The 23,637-nt window shown below is 38.0% G+C and overlaps 1 protein-coding gene across 1 annotated transcript in view; it reads right to left on the bottom strand.

The window, feature by feature from the left end:
• Positions 1 to 21,815, bottom strand: part of CNGA1 (cyclic nucleotide gated channel subunit alpha 1) — a 35,095-nt gene extending 13,280 nt beyond the window's left edge. Inside the window, exons 1-6 of the mRNA XM_040484319.1 lie at positions 21,546 to 21,815; positions 7,858 to 7,978; positions 6,869 to 6,991; positions 5,368 to 5,430; positions 1,352 to 1,393; positions 1,152 to 1,262 (exon numbers count right to left, since the gene is read on the bottom strand). Of these exons, the coding sequence (XP_040340253.1) occupies positions 1,152 to 1,262; positions 1,352 to 1,393; positions 5,368 to 5,430; positions 6,869 to 6,991; positions 7,858 to 7,964 (446 nt within the window). The 5' untranslated portion in view covers positions 7,965 to 7,978; positions 21,546 to 21,815. The remainder of the gene's footprint in view (positions 1 to 1,151; positions 1,263 to 1,351; positions 1,394 to 5,367; positions 5,431 to 6,868; positions 6,992 to 7,857; positions 7,979 to 21,545) is intronic.
• Between the last annotated feature and the right edge of the window lie 1,822 nt (positions 21,816 to 23,637).

Here is a 23,637-nt window from a genome sequence, read left to right as displayed (position 1 = left end):
GAAGGAAGGAAGGAAGGAAGGAAGGAAGGAAGGAAGGAAGGAAGGAAGGAAATATATCGTCAAATGGAAAAATTTTTTTAATTGCCTAGTATCAAGCCTCTATTGGGTTTGGGGAGAGGGGTTGGGTTTTTTTTGTTTTTAAAGATATTATTTTTAAATAATCTCTACACCCAAGTTCAAGCTCCAGTGTGGAGCTTGAACTTAACAACCCGAGAGGAAGAGTCGCCCCCTCTACTGACTGAGCCAGCCAGGCACCCCAAGCCTATATTGCAAAGGACTTTTTCCTTTGTAAGAACTTCAATGCCTTTCTAGCAGGCACAAATAAGTGAATATTATCTGGTAAAGAAAAAGAGTTTTCTTTAAGCTTAGAAAACAATTTCCCCTTTAATAAAAAGTAAAAAGATAGTTTTGAAAATATCATTCGGCCTCACCTTTATGAAATTCTAACCCTCAAATGTTTGCTTACAAAAGATCTTGCAAATGGTTGGAGTTTTAATAAGCATTTGTACTGAACTCAGATTTTTTTTTTTTAATGTCTCCTTATTTTTGAGAGAGAGAGAGAGAGACAGAGAGAGAAAGAAACACAGAATCAGAAGCAGGGTCCAGGCTCTGAGCTGTAAGCACAGAACCCAATGCGGGGCTGGAACTCAAAGTCTGCGAGATCATGACCCAAGTGCAAGTCAGACCCTTAACTGACTGAGCCACCCAGGCGCCCTGTCCTGCTCTCAGAATTAAGCATGGCTTTTGCAAGGAGACTAGCTTACTTTGGAGTATTTGCCATACAGTATTTATGACTCAAAAATGTTAGTAAAATTATTAAATTTTTATTTCAATTTAAAAAAATTAATGGTAAGACCCTAGAAACCTAATTCTCTTGAAATCCAAATATCTCCGAATGGTAAATTTATCTTCACCAGGACTTGAGGAAGTCAGTTAACCATAACATTGAAAAGTCTTGATGAGAAAAGTAAGAATAAAACTACCATTGGTCACTTTAAGGAAATAAGAAAAAAAAATTAATTCCCATTAGATAACAATCTATTTAGTCTTTTACACAAGGTTTCATAATTATAAACTTTTAGGAAATTATCCTTGCATCCAAAATCCATTACAAATTCATTCCTAATTTCAATGCCAGTAAAAACACTTACTCTTCTTTCTTATCTTTGCCTTTATCCTCTTTCTTTTTCTTCTCTTTTTCCTTTTCTTTCTTCTTTTTCTTCTCTGAGTCCTTTTTATTTACATTTTTATCATCTGACTTGCTGAAAAGTGAGAGATGTAGTCAGTAATAAAATATGAAAATGTTATGGGCCGAAAAATCTGGGATCATTCATGCCAAAGCCTAACTTACCTCTTCTTTTCTTTCTTCTTTTTCTTTTTTTCTTTTGGTTCTCTAAAGAAGAAATAATATCTAAGTCACACAATCAAATTACATCCTGACTTCCATTCTTATTTACTTCCCTCTCTATTGAGCAAGAAATCTGAACCTTGTCTTCAGAGACCTGCCCACGTGCTAAGAACTAGAAATCTGGTCTTCTAATGGAGAGTTATACAAAAATAGACCTACACCTAGATAATAAAACAAACAAACAAACAAACAAACAAACAAACAAACAAACAAACATTCCTGGGTTAGTACACATGGAAAATTGAAGACAAGGGAGGTGGATAAAGGCATAAACCCAACAAGGGAAATTTAGAAAACAACAACCCCCAAGAGTGCACTTTCAAAAAGCCTCCATGTGTACCAAAAAAAAATTATTTAAAATGTAAGCTTCTTGATATCACTTATATTTATTATTGAGTAAGAGCGTGGAGAATTTCAAGAAAATGCCATCAATTTTCTTTAGAAGGGTAATCCTGACTGAAGCAATTGTTTATGAGTAGTCAAAAAACTCCACATAGTGGAATCCCAATTCTTAGAATCATTCACTGAATTTGAGATCACCTTTTCTCTATATACAATTTCTTCTGCAGTGGAGATTATGCAATTTGAGGCTCCTTCCTACAGTTGGTTCTATTAGCTGAAGAATGGATTCTGGAGCCAGGCAGACCTACGGTCAAAACAGGCTGCCATTGTTGGCTCAGATGTCTTGGGAAGGTTTATTATTCAGGTTTATTATTTAGTGGTTGAGGACACTAAAAGGAAGACAATTTTCAGGAGCAAATGTACAAGTGAATTTAGTCTGCATATCAATAGCCCAGGAAAAGTAGAATGCTGCTATTGAGGAGAAATATGAAATAAATTAGATAAAGATGTGGGGCTTGGCACCTAAGACTGTCACGTACAAAGGGGAACAGAACATAAAACTGGACGAGGGAGAATTTATTGCCATGACAGCACATTCTTGTGTTATAGGCTTCAACACCCTAGCCCAGATCCATGGAAATGGTGCCAACACACTGCTGGGATGGCTCTCAGAAGCTCAGAAAAAATGATGATTTGTGCTAAGTGTAATAGAAATTACAAAGTGCCATGACAGACGGTGGAAGAAGGTATCAGGGAGACTGAGAGAAGTGATGTGCTGAAGTGGACATACCAAGTAAGGAAGATTACCCACCAAGTGACTATGGTCCCTAAGAGGGCTCAGTGGACACAAAAAATGGTAAGGAATATGCTGGTGAGAGGTGCACCAGCATCATTAAGAAACTCAGTGGTATTGTCCTCTATAAGCCAGAGCTGGTAGTGGGAGATACTGAACTGGATGCAAAACTGGGTTCCCTGAGAGCAACTGAGATGACAGAACCTGGGAATAAGAGATCGGTGGCAGTGCTTACACATCAGAGGAGAGATGGGTCCAATAACTATAATTACCATGAAGGTGAGCATGGTAGCCAGAGGGCTTAACTCATAGACAGCTATAGAAGAAGTTAATTGTATACTGGATTCCTAGATATATGGGCATCCTTTTGGTTTGTTGGGGTACTGTTTAATGTATACAATGAAAATATATCAGGTATGGGTGATTAAGAGGTTGAAGGCAACTTAACCAGATAAAAAGTCACAACCTTATGAGTAGTTTCTAAACCTGAGCCAGTTCTCAGAAATGAAACCACTGACTGAAGAGGGAGCCAAGCCCCCATAAAGAAAGACTCTGCAAACACCATGACCAGTATACTCAGTAATGATTTCCCCAGTCTTTCCCCAGAGAAAACCCATGGTCACTTACATAGGTGACTATGCGCTGGGAGAAGAGGGAGTACCTAGATACATTAAAGACTGTTTGGCAAAAGACCCAAGCTGTTATTGAGACCCAGGGATTGAAGCGTCATCATGCCTCCCATTAAAGTGGGGGGCAGCATATGGTGACCTACTAATAACAGAATCCTGTATGATTTACAACTTAAGGGGTTTCCACTGGATCTAAGGACCCCTATTGTGGTAATTTCTCCAGTTCCTCAATGTTAACTGGAATGTAAGTAGATGCATATATTTGATCATTGGCAGAACCCTTATCCCTACTAGTTCCTTAACTTGTAGAGTAAGAGCTATCATAAGGGGGAGGGCCAAGTGGAAGCTCTCAAGCTGCCTCCTACCTGCTGGCCGAAAACAATATTGCATCCTAAACAGGAGGGAAAGAAAATGAGACCCTTAAAGACCTAATGCATGCAGGGGTGGCAGTCCTCCCACATTTAATTCAATGTCTTGTCCCTACAAAATTCACATGGATACTCATGAATGGCAGTAGACTACTGAAAATCAAGCACATAGCAGCCCCAATTGTGGCTCCTGTGGCAAATGTGAAAAATAATGCATTTATGCTATCTAAACCATATACCTAAAGTTCTGGGCCAGTCACAGTGACTGTGTTATTTTTTTTTTTTTTTATCACTATCAGGGAAGAGGATCTGAAATAGTTATGGGATGGAAAATGGCACATTTATAGTCTCTTCCAGGGCTATGTTATCTGTCCTGCTTAATGTCATGACACAGCCTAGAGGGACCTGGACTATCTGGACATTCCTTGGAGCGTCACATTGGTCCACTATATCAATGGCATCATGTTAACAGGGCCTTTAAAGAGGACTGACTAACCATGGAACAGAAGATGACTGTTGACCATGAGTTGGATTCTGTCAGAACTAACAAGTCATGAGGTTGTACAGCAATCTATCACATGATGAAGTGGTATATCTGGGATTGAGCAGGTGCTCACTACCCTTCCATCATGTCATCTACCACCGTTGCATCAGCTCCTACTCTTCAACTCTCCACCAGGGCCATATGTGTGGGTCTTATAGGACAGGTCATCATCATTGATCTGGTCGATGAATGGGTCAGCTTGACATCAGGATACAAGCCAAAATGGGCTATGTCTATACCATAGCCCTCCTTAGAAGTGACCTTGAAAGACAATGGTAAAGTTAATCTTTCTAATGTCACAGCTCCAAGCAGTGCCCAGTCATCCCTTTTGTGTGGAAAAGGAAATGGCCATGCATGGGTCTGGGAACCAAGGAGTTGAAGTAGGAGTGATTCACATAGGAAATGTGTGCTTCTCATCCCCACAACTTTCTGCTCTGTGGATCTAAAGGCTTCCAGATAGGTCACGTGTCTTCCAGGGAACACGGTAGGTGTCCCATTAAACATTAAGCTATGACTGCTCCCCAGTCACTTTAGGCCCCTCATGCAAGGCATGAAGCAAGTTCTTTAATCAGAACTAGATAGTGTTGCTGTGTTAGAGTGGGTGAGGGGAATGTATTTGGCACATAGATGATCCACTCTGGTGCCTTTGGTGTTCTCCAGCCCAGTTTTAGTGGTAAATGGACAAATATGGCAGCTATAACTCAAGAAAGGCACAGTGACAAGGGGCTGAAATCCATCAGGAATAAGGGTAACTATGACTACAGTGTGCATGAGGGTAAAGGCCTGGTCCTACTGCCTAACTATGACACAACTCTGAAGGGCCATCCCTGCTCTAGAGTTTCCCATGGGAACGTATGGCATATCAACTCTATTCTCTGAAGTTCAACTTCTCCCTCTGCCCCGTTCTGCTCCCCTAACTCCCTTCTCAGAGATCGTCTCCTGAGGAATTGACCTACGGCACACTGGCTCAGAATGGAAAGGATTACTGATATTTCATTTATTTTTGTCCACCAGGTGGGGCAACTGCATTTACACAGGAGACATGGTTTTCTATATGTATTTAAACACACATACATACATAAATACATGCTGCTTTTAATATGGGTAGCCACATTTTTCAGAAGAAAATAACCACATGACAAAATAATAGAATACCATTGCCATTGCATTAAATAGAGTTTTCCTAATAAAGTTCTCCTCTATAGCAGATTCAGATATATTCCTACATTTTACTGGTGTTCTTCAAGAGCAAAGCTTTGGTTTTCTATTATAAATGTACTTACTGCTCCTTATTGCTGCTGTTGTTAACGTTGAAAAGTGCAATGGTACCAGGCAGGTAGTGCTCCCTGGAAAATGAAAAAGTACAGTAAAATCATAACAGTTACCATCTGCATAATGCCATTAAAGAACAGTATTTTTTAAAAAATTGTTTTTTTAATGTTTATTTATTTTAAGAGAGAGAGAGAGCATGAGCAGGGGAGGGACAGAGATAGAGGGAGAGAGAGAGAATCCCATGCAGGCTCCATGCCTTCAGTGCAGAGCCTGACGTAGGGCTTGAACTCACAAACCATGAGATCATGACCTGAGCCAAAATCAAGAGTCAGATGCTTAACTGACTGAGCCACCCAGGTGCCCCAAGAAGTCTTAAAGAACAAATTATCAGGGCATCTGGGTGGCTCAGTCAGTGTAGCAGCCGACTTTGGCTCAGGTCATAATCTCTCTGTTCACGATCTTGCAGTTCATGACCTTGCGGTTGGTGGATTCGAGCCCTGTGTTGGGCTCTGTGCACACAGCCCAGAGCCTGGAGCCTGCTTGGGATTCTGCATCTCCCTCTCTCTATGCCCCTCCCCCATTCGTGCTCTGTCTCTCTCTCAAAAATAAATAAATAAACATTACAAAAATTTTTTTCAAGAACAAATTATCTTCAGTTACTATTGTCTAGACAAATTTTGAAAATATAGAGCCTCCATGAAGCTTGAATTGCTAAATATCAATGCGATGAACCAAAGTGATTAGTAAACACCTATCTATCAATGCTAGCACCAAAAATTAGCATCCTCCATGGCCTCAAGTGAGGCAACTTGGATGCCAGCAAGACATCTAAGACTTAGATTGTCAGAGAAGATTGGAAGAGAAGAAAAGACAAATAAAAAACACTGGGGAAACTGAAGGTTGTTGGTGGAAGCAGAAATAAGAGAGAGGAAAAAAGGAGGGAGAAAAAGCAAAGAAAAAGTAAATGTGTCCCACAATATGGGAACTCCTGATCCACACCAAAATCACATTCGTGCCCACACCCTTAGAGGCATGTGTGTGACGTTCTCATGAGTGCTTCATTTCCTACTAAGGACTTTTAGCTTTTCTGTTCTAGCTACTCACTCCTGTGCTCAACTTCCCTGAAAGTAGGGGCAAATGGGATATAGCATTTCAGAGGAAGACAGCCAACCCTTCCCACATACCATTGCCTCAGGGCCCTGAAAGAAGGATCAGAAAGGCGGAAGAAGTCAGAGAGGACTGAGGCATCAGGTTCTAAAGGGGCAGAGACCAGTCTCAGGGGAAATGATCAGCAAGAGTGTTTGTGACTCAAAGCCCCGTGGGCATCGATAATCATCAGCCTGTGCTTTCCAAGAGAGGAAAAGAATAAGTAGCAAGTTACTCCTGAGATCCTGCACAGTGGCTGGGTAGCAGGAGCATTGCCAAGCCCACTAAATGGAGGAGTAGAATACCTTTCTTTCCTCTAAATAATAGTTTAGAAAGAGATACGGAGGGATAGATTATACTGCTCACCTCTGTGTTGGTCCCCTTCTGCGTGAGTTATTTCTAAAGGAATCCCCTGCATGGGGGGTTTCATTCTCTGACTCTTCAAACATGGAGGCACTGTCGTCATCATCATCGTCATCAGAAAAGGAGCTACGGTCCAATAGGAGGCAGAGGTGAATTAGATCAATGTTTTAAATTATTATGAAGGAATAATGTTTCTCATTAGGAGGACCACTGCCTCATCTTTTCTCCTTCCCTCTCAAACTAACATATGACGCTTTTTCTTTTTTTTTTAAGCGGGCCTCACACCCAGCACAGAGCCCAATGTGGGGCTGTATCCCATGACCCTGAAATCAAGACCTGAGCCAAAATCAAGAGTCAGATGCTCAACCAAATGAGTCACCCGAGTGCCCCTACCCCCATTTTAATTAGAGGGAAATGAGAACTTCTAGAATACATGGAATTAGATAGAATATATGCATAATTCAGTGCATACTACTGAATTGTAGTTCAGAAACCACTTCCTAGGTCTTCCATATTTCTATTACTTGACGCATTGATTAACGTTAATATTTATCAAATAGAAAGTATGATATCTATGTTTTTAGGCCACATTATACATTTGTATGGACTAACCTGTAATAACATCTCTTTCCACAAAAAATAAATGCAATATATGTGTATAAATGTCTATGCATTCATGGGGTAGCCACTTTAAATTATACTTCTAAAACATTCAGCATATCACACTATTATTTTCACATTCATCTATGGCAATGCCACCGCTTTAGATTTGAAATGTCCCATGAGAAAAGGCCTGGCCTAAGTGCTTCTAAATAATCACCACAATAATATCTCTGTTCACTTGTGAGACAAGTTATGCTGTTCCAAAGTATAAACACATTCACAAAATTAAATAAATTACAAAGGGTAAAGTCACAAATTAAAAGTTAAACTGAAATCAAGCCTAGTTAAATTTATTAGCGGTGGCTGGTATTAACAATGCATGGGTTTACCTGCATGCTCCATTTTCCATCCTCCTTATTTCCTTTTCAATATCTGGAACAATCACATTGGGAACGTTTATAAAAGAGAACCATGTATTGATAATATTTTTCTTCATGGTTAGTTTAATATCTGGGGAGAAAAAAGTCTTCTTAGTAGAAAGACTATATATTTACATATACAATCAAAAGTTTCACTCTACCATTCATCTAAGGCTCTCATCATAATTTTATTTCCAGTTATATATAGGACTTATTCTCTAATAGAATATAGATGTGGCCTAAGCCCTTCATTACCACTAGCCAGTTTTTTTGTGTATTTTTTTTTTTCAAGAATATATCAGAGGTGTAAACTTTTTTTTCTTAATTTTGGATTTAGCACAGCTTTTTCTTTTAATGTTTATTTTTATTTTTGAGAGAGAGACAGAGCACAAGCAGGGGAGGGGCAGAGAGAGAGAGAGAGAGAGAGAGAGAGAGAGACAGAATCCGAAGCAGGCCCCAGGCTCTGAGCTGTCAGCACAGAGCCCCCCACACGTGGCTCGAACTCACCACCTGTGAGATCATGACCTGGCTTAACCCACTGAGCCACCCAGGTGCCCTTGAATTTACCCCAGCTTTAAAATATTCAGGCAATGTCGTCAGAGAACAAAACTATAGGGACCTCACATACAGATCAAACAAGTAATAAAAAGCAGTAAAATAAAATACCAAAATGACTGTAATCAGCTATGAATTTCTACAAGCATTCCAAAAAAACAGAGCGGGGGCGGGCGGGGGGGGGGGGGGGGTGATTCTTGAGCGGTATTTAAACTTCGGAGGAAAAATTGGATGTGACACACTTAGCAAGGCCCCTAAATGATTACATATAGTGCTCAGCTGCTCGTGCAACCATCTCAGGCATCAGGAGAATGCCCAGAACGAAGGGATTCTGAATTCCCCCAGGTACGTTCTACCCCGCGGCAGTTGGCAGTTCGAGACCAACCTCTGGCTCTTGGACAGACGCTGAATGGAGCGCAGGCGCGCTGCGCATCACCTTCCAGGCGAGGCTCTGCAGTCACCCAGAGACCACGCCACTGCCCTTAGCGACCTCTCACGGTCGTCCGCTGGCCTCCGGTGTGCTGCAACCACGTCGCCTGGAACCTCGGAGAAGTTCCTGGTGGGCACGAACGGTGTGCCTGTGGGGAGATACAGCCGCTGCTTTGCGACCATTGACTTGGAAGCCCAGCCGGGCCACAGGGCCCAGCTGGCGCCTCCCCTCCACCCCGCTTGCTTGGCAGTTACCGCGCTGCCCTCTGGGCTTTTCATCCACGATGGTGTTTCCTCCAAATCTGCCTGGAGGAAAATCCCTCGAGATGGGTGCTGGGTGTCCATCCCAGCCTCCCCTCTCCCAGACCAAGTTTCCTCACTCTAAAAGCTCCCAGTGTCGGCAGGAAAAAAAAAAAAAAAAAAAATCAATATCTGGTCACTCCAAAAAAAGTGCCACTGTTGACCGGCTCTTGTATTGAAGGTGTGTGCCGTGGTCTGGGGATGAAGACCCAAAAAAGGTCAAGGCGGTGAGAGGAGGACTGTGGGGTGCTAGACAACTTCAATACCTCCCATACCTCTACCTTCCCAAGATGGCGGGTCATCTATCCATCCCCTACACCACAACGCACACCTAGCCTGCACTCCCAAGTTTTTATTGTATGACTTGGGGAGATTTCCTTTGTTATTTTTCTACCACTGAGTTCTAGGTTTGGGCAGCAAATTTGCCTTTGTTATTAATAACATAGAAAAGCAAAAATAAAAAATAAGAGAGAGAGAGAGAAGGAATCATTTGATATGGAAAAAACGTATAAAACACTTCATTCTTTATAGTAAAATATGTTAAGGAATGATTTGCTTTTTGGGGCGCCTGGGTGGCTCAGCTGGTGAAGCATCGGACTTGATTTCGACCCAGGTCATGATCGTAGGGTTCATGAATTCAAGCCCCACATTAGGGGCTTATTTATTTTGAGAGACACAGAAACAGCATGAGGGGCGAGGGGCAGAGAGACAGGGGGAGAGAGAGAGGTGCAGAGCTGGACATGGGACTCAAACTCACCAAACTATGAGATCATAACCTGAGCCAAAACCAAGAAACAGCTGCTTAACTGACTGAGCCACCCAGGTGGCTAATTATCTTGACTAAAAAGTTCCAGAACATAATACGTATCTTGATATCAACATTGTCTTAACAGATACCTAAGTGTGGTTTGGGCTTTATACAAATATTTTTAGCATTGGGGCGCCTGGGTGGCTCAGTGGGTTGAGCGACCGACTTCGGCTCAGGTCATGATCTCACGGTTTGTGGGTTCGAGCTCTGCATTGGGCTCTGTGCTGACAGCTCAGAGCCTGGAGCCTGCTTCTGATTCTGTGTCTCCCTCTCTCTCTGCCCCTCCCCCACTCATGCTCTGTCTCTCTCTGTCTCAGAAATAAATAAACATTAAAAAAAATTAAAAAAACAACACAAATATTTTCAGCATTTTACCCTCAAGCATGGTGACAACCCTTGGTTTGAGAGAAATGTTTGATTCGTGTTAAGGAAGTCTCCATTTATTCTTATTTTATCAATTTTTTAAAAATTAGAAACAGGAATGAATATCGATTTTCATTAAAGAATCTCTTACTTTTATAGAAATAGTATTTTTCCTTTTAATTTTTTTCTATTAACATGAACTGCTGGGGCGCCTGGGTGGCGCAGTCGGTTAAGCGTCCGACTTCAGCCAGGTCACGATCTCGCGGTCTGTGAGTTCGAGCCCCGCGTCAGGCTCTGGGCTGATGGCTCAGAGCCTGGAGCCTGTTTCCGATTCTGTGTCTCCCTCTCTCTCTGCCCCTCCCCCGTTCATGCTCTGTCTCTCTCTCTCCCAAAAATAAATAAACGTTGAAAAAAAAATTAAAAAAAAAAAAAACAAACATGAACTGTATTAATGAATTATTTTAATAGTTATGAAATAAACTCTTCTTGATTATGGTAAATTCCTCTTTTCGTATGCTATTGGAACCTAGCTGCTAATACTGTATTTTATTTTGCATTTTTTACATTAAAATGTTTTGCATTGTATTAAAACACAAAATTAGTCTGTTGCTTGGGAAAGGGTTTTTGACAGTAAATGTTGATGTTTTTCATATACTTTTCAACTCTTTTTGGTATCATAGGATTGTTAAGAAGGCATCTGAAAAGAACGAAAAGATTCTTCTTTTAGAGAATTCATTGCTTTGCTGGTTTTCCCGAATATGAATTTTAAATCAAAATTTGTGAATCAAAGAGAAACAGCTGCTTTTAAAAATAAGTTTCAGGGGTGTCTGGGTGGCTCAGTTGGTTGAGCATCCGACTTCAGCTCAGGTCCTGATCTCACAATTCCTGAACCCGAGCCCTGTGTCGGGCTCTGTGCTTTGGATTCTGTGTTTTTTTGTCTCTCTTCCCCTCCCCGGGCCATACTCTGTCTTTCTCCCTTTCAAAAATAAATAAACTTTTTTTTTAACTTTTCAAAAAATAAAGTAAGGTTCAGTTTTCATGTTTAACTGAATCACAAAAATTTCTCACTTAAATGAGGATGTAAAAACCCGAACAAAGATAAAGCAAAGCAAATGACAGGGAAAATCTTATGGAGAGTTCAGGAAAAATTAATTTGGAATATAAACTATGAATTCCCAGGAAGTCATCTATTCTATTGATTGACATCAGGCTCTAACTTGGGTTCAAATCCTGACTCCCTCACTAGCTGAATGAACTCAAGTGGGTTTTTTTTAACCTTACTGAACCTCAATTTTATCATCTATAAAATCAGAATAATAAAATCTCTTTTATATCCAATAAAGATGTTGTGAACCCCCAATCTCAAATCCACACATCCAAACATAATTTAGTATGCAGCAGTGATTCTCTAAATTTAGTAGGAAGGATACCTGTGAAACTTGTTTAAAATGCAGATATCACGGCCCTGCTCTCAGGGTACGAATGAAGTATGAATTCGAGTAGACACGAATCTACAATTTCATCAAGCACCATAAGTAATTCTGTTTCAAGGGGTTCCTGAGTCACACTTAAAGGAACATTACTCTATGCTATTGATCTTGGCGCACTACCCCAGTCATATCTGTATTTCTGATTATAGTAGCGAGAGACATGAATTAACTATCAGGAAAGGCTTCAACATCGCTGTTACTTCTCTGACATTTCAGATCTACAAATCTGAAAACTTTAGAATCAATTCCTGAAGACAAATTTCACAAACAACTATTGTAACAAGAAGTCAATTTCATAACAGAATGTAAAAAATATAGACTTTGATTTGAAAAATGGTCTGTAAAATTCACTATGTTAATAGAAGAAAGATGAGAAAAGTCATATGATAATTTCAACAGATGAAGAAAAGGCATTGACAAAATTCAACACCTATTCATAATACAAAATCTCAGCAAATTCAGAATAGAAAGGAACTTCCTCAACCCAATAAAGAACATGTACAAAAAAACTATAATTAACAACATACTTAATGATAAAAGACTGAACATGTTCTCCCTAAAGTCAAGAACAAGGCAAGGATATTTTAGAGGTGTTCAACATTGTGCTGTCTCTTGCAACAAGCCCCCCAAAATATTTAAATATAAAAAAATAAAAGATATCCATACAGTGAAGAAATTAAACTATCTTTATTTGCAGATGACATAATAGTGTATTCGACAACCCTAAAGAATCTACAAAAAAGGAAATTGAACAAATTAGTAAACTTGGCAAGGTCTCAGGATAAAAATCAATGTAAAAGTTTCATTTTCTTTCTGTATGTTAGCAATGAATAAGTAGAAAATGAAATGAAATTGAATATATACATAACAAGCAAGTAATGTCTACGTCCAATTCAATAAATAAGTACTGTATACAAAGTTCTCTGCCAGATGCTGTAAAAAAAGAAGCCCAAAGAGGGGCACCTGGGTGGCTCAGTCGGTTAAGCGCCCAACTTCAGCTCAGGTCATGATCTCTCTGCTCGTGTGTTCGAGCCCCATATCAGGCTATGTGCTGACAGTTCAGAGCCTGGAGCCTGCTTCAGATTCTGTGTCTCCCTCTGTCTCTGCCTCTCCCCTGCTCATGCTATCTCTCTCTCTCTCTCTCAAAAATAAATAAACATTAAAAATAGTTTTTTAATAAGAAGACACTTCTATATGAACAGATATTGAAAGTCCTCAAAGATATAATATAGTACCATGTGCAGGGAAAAAGGATATATAATTTCCTGTGTGTGTGTGTGTGTGTGTGTGTGTGCACATGCGTGCGCGCACATGTGCAGACAGAGGGAGAGATGCCACAAGAAATTGGTACCAGTGATTACCTTCCTCTAAGAAGAGGAACTATGGATGGGGCTAGATGATAGGAGAGGAAGAGGGAATATTTTGTACTTTTTAAATTTTGTATCATATAAATTAAGTGCTTAGTGGATACACGTAGTGACCCTTATTTCAAAATGCAAAACAGTACAAAAATGATATCATCCATAGTTCTACCACCGAGAATTATCGTTACCTTTTGCCTTTTGTCAAATTTGCATCCACAACTTTTATGGTAAGTGAAAAACAATAAAACTTTATGCCTAAAGTTACAGGCCTTTAAGAAATTGCCACTGCCCAGTGCTGTTCTTACTGTCCCGTTCCCTACCTCCCAGAAGCAACCACTACTGTAAATTTGGGGTGTGTTCTTCCAGACCATTCTCCTTCCTACCGCATGCCTACATATGCATCCATCAGTGTATAGTTTTGGACATGTTGTTTAAGCATGTAAAGCTTCACCTGTGTATAGTTTTGCAACTTGCTTTTTTCACTCAAAATTATGTTTTGAAAAGTATGCTAATATACAGAGCTATTTCCTTTTATAATATTGTTTGTAAATATTGCAGTCTACGTGTATCGTATTGTGTTCCTTTTCTCTATGTGCATTTCTTCTCTCTAATAACGAAGGATTGGTTCTTTCTAGTGTTTTGAGATTGTGAGCAGCGCTGTAGCAAAATTAAAATTCCTCTGCATGTCTCCTTAGACACATGTGCGAGAGTGGTTCTTATGTACATATCCAAATATGGAATGGCTAGTTCTAGTTTTAGGCTATTAGAGCCAGCCAGATCACTGCCCGAAGTGGAATATCATTTTATGTATCCTGCCAACCCTATACAAATGTGCTATATCCCCAACATCCTCACCAACCCTTCCTGCCGCCAAATTTTAAGGTTTTCCCCAATTTGATGAGTAAAACTTTTTTGATTTGCATTTACTAGTAAAGTGGCAAAAGTCGCATGTGTCCATTGGTCATTTGGATTTCTTCTTTGTGAATTAGATGTTCATATTCTTGGCTAATTTTTCTTCAGTTGGATTCTTTCACCCATTCAACATGTAACATGTGTTTAATAAATGCCTGCTAGGCATCAGACATTATTACTATCCCCTACGTGAATATGCACCCCGATTCTCTATTAATTGTACTTTACTTTGCTAAAATAAACATAAAATTCTGCCATCAACTAATGTCATTTGTGTACTTTACTAATCTGTAAGTCCCTTCAATTACATAGCAATACATGTTTACCGGTATATGGCTTACAAAGCAATCTGACTCCTCTAATCTCAGTTAACTATTATCTCTACTATGTCATGATCCATAATGGGCTGTATTATGTCACCCAAGCACTTTTATACCACTTCTGGATAAAATTGAAAACTGACCTGAGAAATTCATTTTGCAAGGCCGGCATAGTACGCAGACTTTGAAGCATCATCTTTACTTTTCTTTTTTTGAGAGAAAGGAAGAGAGAGCATGTGGGCACACAGGGGCAGAGCAGAGGGAGAGGCAGAGAGAATCTTAAGCAGTCTCCATGATCAGTGTGGAGCCCAACGAGGGTCTTGATCCCATGACCCTGAAATCATGCCCTGAGTCAAAATCAAGAGTCAGATGCTCAACTGACTAAGCCCCCCCCTGCCGCCGCACCCAAAAACATTATCTTTAAAAGAGGATAGTTACATATTAAGCAGGTCAGAGCACCCACACCACCTAATTATTTGAAGAGGGCCAAGGATGATTCAGCTTGTATAAGGATTGCTGTGTGCTGGTGCTTTCTGGAGTAGATTTCTTTGTGAATGTTCCAAATGATTATTATAAATGATGTGTTTGTTTTTCGGCCATTGTTATATTGGCTCTAATAAGTAAAATATGTACCTTCTAAAATAAATGATGTGCCCTCCTCCAACAGGGCAAAGCTTTTCTAAAGAAGGCACTCTCATCTGCTGAGGCAACCAGTAAAATTCAGCCTCATAGAAGAGTGCAGAACTATATGCACTACACTGTAAACAACAGTTTTGGAGCACTCTCTATTGTTCTCTGTATTATTCAAGTTTTATACAATGGGCATGTATTAACTTAATAATAAAAGGATAAATTTTGATATTTTTTTCTCTAAAGAGCATAACTTAACAACTTGTAGAAATGTTCACGCTACTGTGTCAAGCAGGAAAAAACCGATTGTTCAGCAATATTTATAATATCATCCCATTTTATTAAAAATTGTGTATATGTGCATACAAAGGGTAAGCACTTAAATGGTAAACATGTTAAGTTTTCAGTGGTGAGATCATTAGTGTTTTCACTTTCTTCTTTGCGCGCTTCTGCATTTCCTCCTAATTTATTTTTTTAATGGGAAAAAAGGTAGTATTCTTAAATGGAATTTTGTTTCATAACAAGAATACTTAGTGTCAGCACTTTTTCTTTAAAATAATGTTTCCCAGTCCTTGCCCAATCTCAGTATTCAGTTGCAGAGTTAAGGTTGTTGCTTAATATTTAATAATCCTCCCAGAGTTGTGTAACCATCCAGAACAGGCTTTGCTGGCTGTACCAGAGACAGGCAGCCAGTGCCTGGAAACAGCCACCACCTGCTTGGCAAAGATGTTGGTTCTGGCCCCAGCTCTTCCCCAAATTGCCGGTGAGATCTTGGCAGAGAGATCTCTCTGAGCTTCAGTCGCCTCTGCTGTAAAGTGGAGAATATTATACCTGCCCTGTCCAAGGTGATGATTGATTCTCTATGGGGGGCTAATGAAAAAACTCACATAAATACCTCGAAAGCAATATTGGAGGGCTATATAAATGCAAATTGATGATATTGTTATGTAATCCCCAAGCTCAGAGAAGCAACCATCAACTTTCTCACGGAGACAAAGAGAGTTAAATGATTAAAATAATCTTTCTTTAAACCCTTCCCCCTTGAACTATCACTTTAAGAGGTCAAATTGGTCAGAGCAACTATTTAATAATTATCTTTATAGGATTATAAACAACCTGTAATTCCCGTGAAAACAAAAACAGAGCTGGCCCAACACTGTTGCTCTATCTGCCTTTAACAAACATTGGGACCCGACAGGCTTGCTAAGTCACTTGTTACCAACTTATGAAGAAAACACGATTCTTTCTCAGGAAGAAACAATTTCACCAAGGAGGCCGTAATTATTATAATCATTACCATCCCCTTCAAAATCCACAGAAAATTTATAGAGTGACCATCATAGAATAAAATCTTGATTGATCAAAAGCCAATGAACAAAACCAGCAAGTAACCAAATAAATACATCTTCCAATATTCCCCCTTTTTTTTTTTTCAACGTTTATTTATTTTTGGGACAGAGAGAGACAGAGCATGAAGGGCGAGGGGCAGAGAGAGAGGGAGACACAGAATCGGAAACAGGCTCCAGGCTCTGAGCCATCAGCCCAGAGCCCGACGCGGGGCTCGAACTCCCGGACCGCGAGATCGTGACCTGGCTGAAGTCGGATGCTTAACCGACTGCGCCACCCAGGCGCCCCCCAATATTCCCTTTTTTTTGGCTAAAACATTTTACAAGAAAACACAGTGATAGAGAGTGATTTAGTCAGAGAGTGGTCTGACTGGTTAAATGTCAGAAAATGTAAGCGCATTAGAGCAAAAAATTGTGTTTTGTTCACTCCTACATTCCCACTGACTAGAGATCTTTTTCAAATAAATTTAAAGAATTGATTTTAACTACAAAGTCATATATATTATGACATTGGGGTATTGCAAAACCTTATATCACTGAAGAAAGTTTTCTTTAAAATCAATACATTCTACTGATCAAGGGTAAGAACAAGGGATTTTTTGCAATGGTCAGAGGCTTTAATGTGTTATCTTTCTACTTTCTCTTTTAAATCAGAAAGCAGTCAGAATTCTAAAAACTGACCCCCCCAAAATTAATAAATATATTAATAAATTATGAATTATATATATTATACATAAAGAGAGAGGGAGAGAGAGAGATGAAGAGAGAGAGAGAGGGAGAGACAGAGAGAGACTATATATTAAATCATTTCTTTAGCCCTAAGCATTTACTTCTTGGTACGTACATCTATGGTTGCACGTGAATGTCCCACTTTTCCAATATTCTCTAAGCTACTTAAGGACAGAGAACTTCCTTTTTCTCTGTATATGCCCTGGGACAACACAAATACAAACTTTATGGAAATGACAAAAGTGAGGAAACATATAAAAGTCAAAAAATACTTAGAACTCAGCACTTGAGGTCCCCTGGACTCTAATTATATGGAGATTTTGTCAGTCACAATGAGTATTTGAAATTTAGGATAATTTTTTTCCTGTTTTTCTTACAAATTTATACCTGTACCCAAAAGAAACACCTTAAGACTACTGATATTGGGGCGCCTGGGTGGCGCAGTCGGTTAAGCGTCCGACTTCAGCCAGGTCACGATCTCGCGGTCCGTGAGTTCGAGCCCCGCGTCAGGCTCTGGGCTGATGGCTCGGAGCCTGGAGCCTGTTTCCGATTCTGTGTCTCCCTCTCTCTCTGCCCCTCCCCCGTTCATGCTCTGTCTCTCTCTGTCCCAAAAATAAATAAACGTTAAAAAAAAAAAAAAAAAAAGACTACTGATATTTTTACTTGCAAACCCTTTGCAGAGAACGTAATCCAATCTGCACTCAATATTTTTGCTTCTCAACATTTGGTGAGCACAGGCCGTGTAAACAGCAGCACCGTGTAACTCGCTGAGTTGCCAAGGCGAGAAACAAAAGAGGATGGTTGTTGATGAAGACAGGCTTCCGGGCCAAGAAAAGTGAGTAAGAGAACCAGGTACGTAATAAAAATCCAGTGGGACAATTTTGTGTGTGTGCAACACCGTACAGCAGGGAGATTCACAAAAAGCTTTCCAAAGCAGGGGATGTACACCTGGATTTTGAAGAATGAGTAGTTTGCCAGACAGGAGAGGAAATGAGCATTCTTGGCAGAGCAAACAGCATGTGAAAAAGGTAAAGAAGAAAAGAGCAAATATTTCTAATGGCTGGAAGAAGATGCCTGGGTGTGTGTGGTTCCCCTGAACACTCAGCTAATGGGGAGCACTTATTATCAGAGCGTGGATCTTTTATGATGATCCCTTTATAGCGGTGTCTTTCCCACCAGCCGTGAGAGCAGGTACCAGTGAGCTCTGATTTTTATGTCTGCAGCACTTTACATAATATCTGGCTCATAATAAACAACCAAAAAAAAAATTGTTTTACTTTCGTTACTTATTGTATTGCACAAACACCACATCTACACTACATGTAGAGGTAATAAACATCTACACCCCATCATCGTGTTAAAGACCGCACTTAAGTAACTATTTCTACGTCACTACAACGTGTACATTTATTATTCCCAGTTGCCTTTAGAATAATGTTCCCTGGAACACAATATGTTTTTAAAAGATATTTCATTAAATGTATGAACGAATTTTGGGAGAATCAACATGCTTAATATATTAAAACTTTTAAAATTACATGACAAGGGGGGCACTTGCGTGGCTCAGTCAGTTAAAGGGCCAACTTCGGCTCAGGTCACGATCTTGAGGTTTGTGAGTTCAAGCCCTGCATTGGGCTCTGTGCTGACAGCTCAGAGCCTGGAGCCTATTTCGGATTCTGTGTCTCCCTCTCTCTCTCTGCCCCTCCCCTGCTTGCTCTCTGTCTCTCTGTCTCTCTCTCACTCATAAACATTAAAAAAATAATAAGAAAATAAAATCACATGACAAGGGACATCTCATTTATCGATGGCTTTAAAAATCTACTTTGTAAGTCTTTATAATTTTCTTTCTTTTTTTTAAATTTTATTTTTAAGTAATCTCTACATCCAATATGGGGCTCGAAGTCACAACCCCGAGATCAAGAGTAGCATGCTTTTCCAACTGAGCTAGCCAAGCGCCCCAAGTCTTTATTATTTCCTTTAAATAAGCATGTACATTTCCTATGAAATGCATTATACATAGTTAAATTTTTATTTGTAAATAAGATCTATTTTTATTGTATTGACTGGGAACTATTAATTTACATATTTATTTTGTAGCCTATTATCTTATTGACATTTTTATTAGTTTTAATAGTCTTAAATTGATCCTTTGGAGTACTCTGAGTAGACAATTATATCATCCATAGGTAATGATAATTTTATTTCTGAAAACTGTATTTATTTATTTTTCCTGTCTTATTGTGTTGAATACAAGTCACTGAACAATGTTAAATAATAGATACCCCGGCACTCCTTGTTTTATTTCAGACTTCGGAGCTTCTCCTATTTTTGCCCGTTGACTTCGGATAAATTATTTATTATGTTAAAGAGTTTTATTTTATTATTAATTTGCTATCATATCAAAAATAGATGTTGAATTTTATCAGTTACCTTTTAATCAACTAAAACTATATGAATTAAAGCTAAATTTGTGTACCATGGAACATTTGTTCATGTGAGAACAATTAGGCATAAATATAACTATTTGTCCCCCAGGTAGAGTGGACAGAGAATGTAGCCTGTATACTTTTTTTTGCCTAGATTAGCATAGTTCATAGCATAGTTCAAAATCTTCGCACAACAGTTGTCTGCTGAAGGGAAGGTACGTTCTATTTCTCCTTTAAGGGGATGTAGCTGTGGGGAGTTTGGTTAGTGCCATAGCCAAAACCTAAAATATGCTATCCAAATTCTCGTGTACTTTTACCCAACGTTCTGGCATTATGTGGATTTATTCCTTAGACCTATTGATGAGGACACGGTAAGAAACAAACCAAAGTTTCTGGCTAAGACAATGCCTTTCACATAATAGGTACTAATTAAACATTTGTTGAATAAATTATCGAGTAAAAAACTTTTAAGTTACAAGTGGCTTTTTTTTGGAAGAAGTTCTTAGACTCTTCTCACTTTTGCCCATAATTTTTCATCAATTGAATTTTTACTTCCTAAATTCAATGTACATTGAATTTGGGTTTTTTTACGTTTGTTTTTATAGAAAATAATCTATTTTATCCAGATCTTTTACACATAGTAACATCACAGCCTAAAAAATTACCTCCATGAAAAGGAAAATCTATAATTGCTGTTTTTCTATCTTCAATTAAGGAAGTTTTTGATGATTCTTCCCCCCACCCCCAAGTTTACCCTCAGTATTTTCTTTTTTATTCCCAAGGGTAGGGTCTTTAATATAAACTTTACTTATTAATTTCTAACTTTGACTGTTGGCAGAGATTATAGCCTGTATGCTGTTTTGTGTTACCGAGATCATTTTGTGACCAATTTATAAACATTCCAAGTGTAGAGAAAAGAGGGTGTACCCTCTATGATATATAAAGTGTAATCAATAACTATTAGGGCTTTTATTTACAGTTTCTCTCTGATGCTCCCCCCCCCCCCACACACACCATCCTGTTTCATTTGCCTGCTTGATCTAACAAAGACGTGAGTGAAAGATGTTTATGGAAAGAATGTTAAGCAAAAAAATGAATGTAATTAAACGAATCAATTAAGGGTTATATAAATGAAAAAAACCAAAATGTCAGAAGCCGTGTGTTTATTAATAAGAACATTTTAAAAGCTTAGTTTAACAACACCTCGCTTTGTAATACATAATGAAATGACAAATATTTATAATTTTGTATTCTTGGCACAATAAAAGTGATAAAGAGTAGTTTTTAAATTTATAAAAATAAAACATGACAGTAAATAATAATAGTTTTTAAAAGTCTAATTAAAATATACTGACTATCATGGAGAATTAAAAGAAGGCAAGGTGATTTCAGTTCTGTCTCCATCACACGACAATAATATTTTACCTTGAGGAACCCTCTTAATCCCCTTAGAACACTTATTTATCTCTAAAAGGAAGTGTGCAGGTTGCTATAATAATGCTTAGAAGTATCTAACACTTAAGAAGCTCTCAATGAGTTAAAGCTCATGTTTTCAGGAATTAATTTTTTATTAAGATATATACGAATTTAATGGTGTTCAATCTTCAAACATTTTAAAGACAAAGAAAACCCGGCATAAGACACTTCCTTTGAAAAAAGACACATCTGCCAAAGTTATTGTTTCTGACTTTTAAAAATGAACTTGAAATTTGCAAAAAGCAGGTAGTATTTACTGTTGTGATATTCCGATTAACAGAATCATATTACCAGGTGTTTATTTATTATTACTTTTAACTAAAAATGTATTTTAGTGTAATATTCATTTATCTGACAAAACTACAGAGAAGTCAATAAAGATACAAGCAATCATTGCTGTAAATAGAAAGCACGTAACAGAAAACAAAGCAAATGCTGATACTTTAATAAATCAAAACAGAGGTGTAAACATATGTGAAAATACAACAGTAATTACTACTGGGTTCTTACCTTTGGTTGCTTAAGCAATGTATCTGTGTCTTCTAGAAACAGAAGTCAGTAGTATATCCAAAACAAACAGGGAGATAGTGCAAATCTTGACATTGTCAAAAGCCAGGTCCTAATTCTTTTAAATAATAAATATACAGATCTTTTTCCTTTCTTTAAACATGTGAAAACGGCTAGTTTTCTTAATCATTCCCAAAGAAAGAAACAATTCTGTGGCATTGCCAAAGGAGGATTTTCATGAGTCGGTATTGGATTTGCGGATTTATATACGGATGAAAATAACAGCAACCAAATCACCATTATCCTTAGCTGGAGCTCATTAATATGTATAAGAGTGAGGGATAAAAGGAGGTTTCTCAGAACTACATGCACCTCTTAACAAATCTGAAAGTAAAGTTAGCCAAAGGTAATACTGCCTAATGGATTTTATTAAAATGACACTATCAATTCATCCAGGGTGAATTCTTGAAAGAATTGTTTAGGTTTTTACAAAGTATGATTACATTTCTAAATACAGTGCCATCATATTAAAGACTATTAAACTATAAACAGGGTGCATTTATTTATTCATTGTTTTGTTTATTGTGTATTTTGTGAAATAATTGCATGTGTGAAATATACCTGGGCAAGAGATAAAAATAGGATAAGTCTGAACTTGCCTGAAAGAGTAATTCATACTTCAGCTATGAAAAAACATTAAGATATGCCAGTTAGCATCTAAATGTTATTCTAATGACCCCAAAATAAATTTCCTTAAGAATTTTTAGTGCGACATTTGATACTTTACAGTTACAAAACTTTGGCTTTTGACTGAAAATAGAACAGCATGAAATAAATACTGTCTCTATTTAGCAAAACTGCTTTCATTTCAAACGATCAGCTCCAAAAATACATCATTCTTTTTCCAGTACTTGAACTATTTGTCCTGCTGACTAATTAGCCATCGAACAATCCAGGAATGTTTATTGTTTCAGTTAAATGGCCTCAGCACCCAACGGACTGCAAGGCTCCCAAAAGGGGAAATACCCCACGATGCTGAGCAGAGAAAATGAGGCCAGTACTGAGTACTCTTTTCTTTTGGAAAGTTGACTTTTGGGTTTCAGGATTTTTTAAATAATATTTAATTTCTAATCATAAAATAACATGTTTCATAAGATTTGGATATTATAGAAAGGAAGAAAAAATACTGAAATATATTCTTACCCTACTCCTATTGTTATCATAATCAATATTAACATTTTCGTTTAGACATTCATATAGATAGTTTTTATATAAAATCATTCTGGTTTTCTTTAATATTATATTATTGTCATTTTTATATTACTAAGTATGTCATACGGCATCCTTTAGAAGACTGCATAATATTTTATCTTCCATTATTCCATAATTTATTGACTGATTTCCCTTTCATTGGGCATATTTCCTCTAGTCTAAATTTTTCAAAGTGAATGTCTTTATTTTTATTTTATTTTATTTCATTTATTTATTTTATTTTATTTTTATTTTTATTTTTATTTTTATTTTATTTTTATTTTTATTGTATTTTATTTTTATATTTATTTTATTTTATTTTTATTTTTATTTTATTTATTTTATTTTTTATTTTATTTTAAAATATTTATATTTTATTTTATTTTATTTTTATTTTATTTTATTTTTTTAATTTACATCCAAGTTAGTTAGCATATAGTGCAATAATGATTTCAGGAGTAGAATCCAGTAATTCATCCCCTACATATAACACCCACCCCAAAAAGTGTCTTCCTTAATGTCCCTTGCCCATTTAGCCCAGCCCTCCAACCACAACCCCTCCAAAAACCCTCAGTTTGTTCTCTATATTTAGGAGTCTTTTATGTTTTGTCCCCCACCCTGTTTTTACATTATTTTTGCTTCCCTTCCCTTATGTTCATTTGTTTTGTATCTTAAATTCCATATATGAGTGAAGTCATATGACATTTGTCTTTCTCTGGCTAATTTCGCATGGCATAACATCCTCTAATCCCATCCACATAGTTGCAAATGGCAAGATTCCATTCTTTTTCATTGCCAAGTAGTACTCCATTGTGTGTGTGTGTGTGTGTGTGTGTGTGTGTGT

This window comes from Herpailurus yagouaroundi, unplaced genomic scaffold, assembly GCF_014898765.1.
Source record: "Herpailurus yagouaroundi ecotype Mexico unplaced genomic scaffold, PumYag 28, whole genome shotgun sequence".
Classification (NCBI taxonomy): Eukaryota; Metazoa; Chordata; class Mammalia; order Carnivora; family Felidae; genus Herpailurus; species Herpailurus yagouaroundi.
This window is presented reverse-complemented; position numbering and strand designations above follow the sequence as displayed.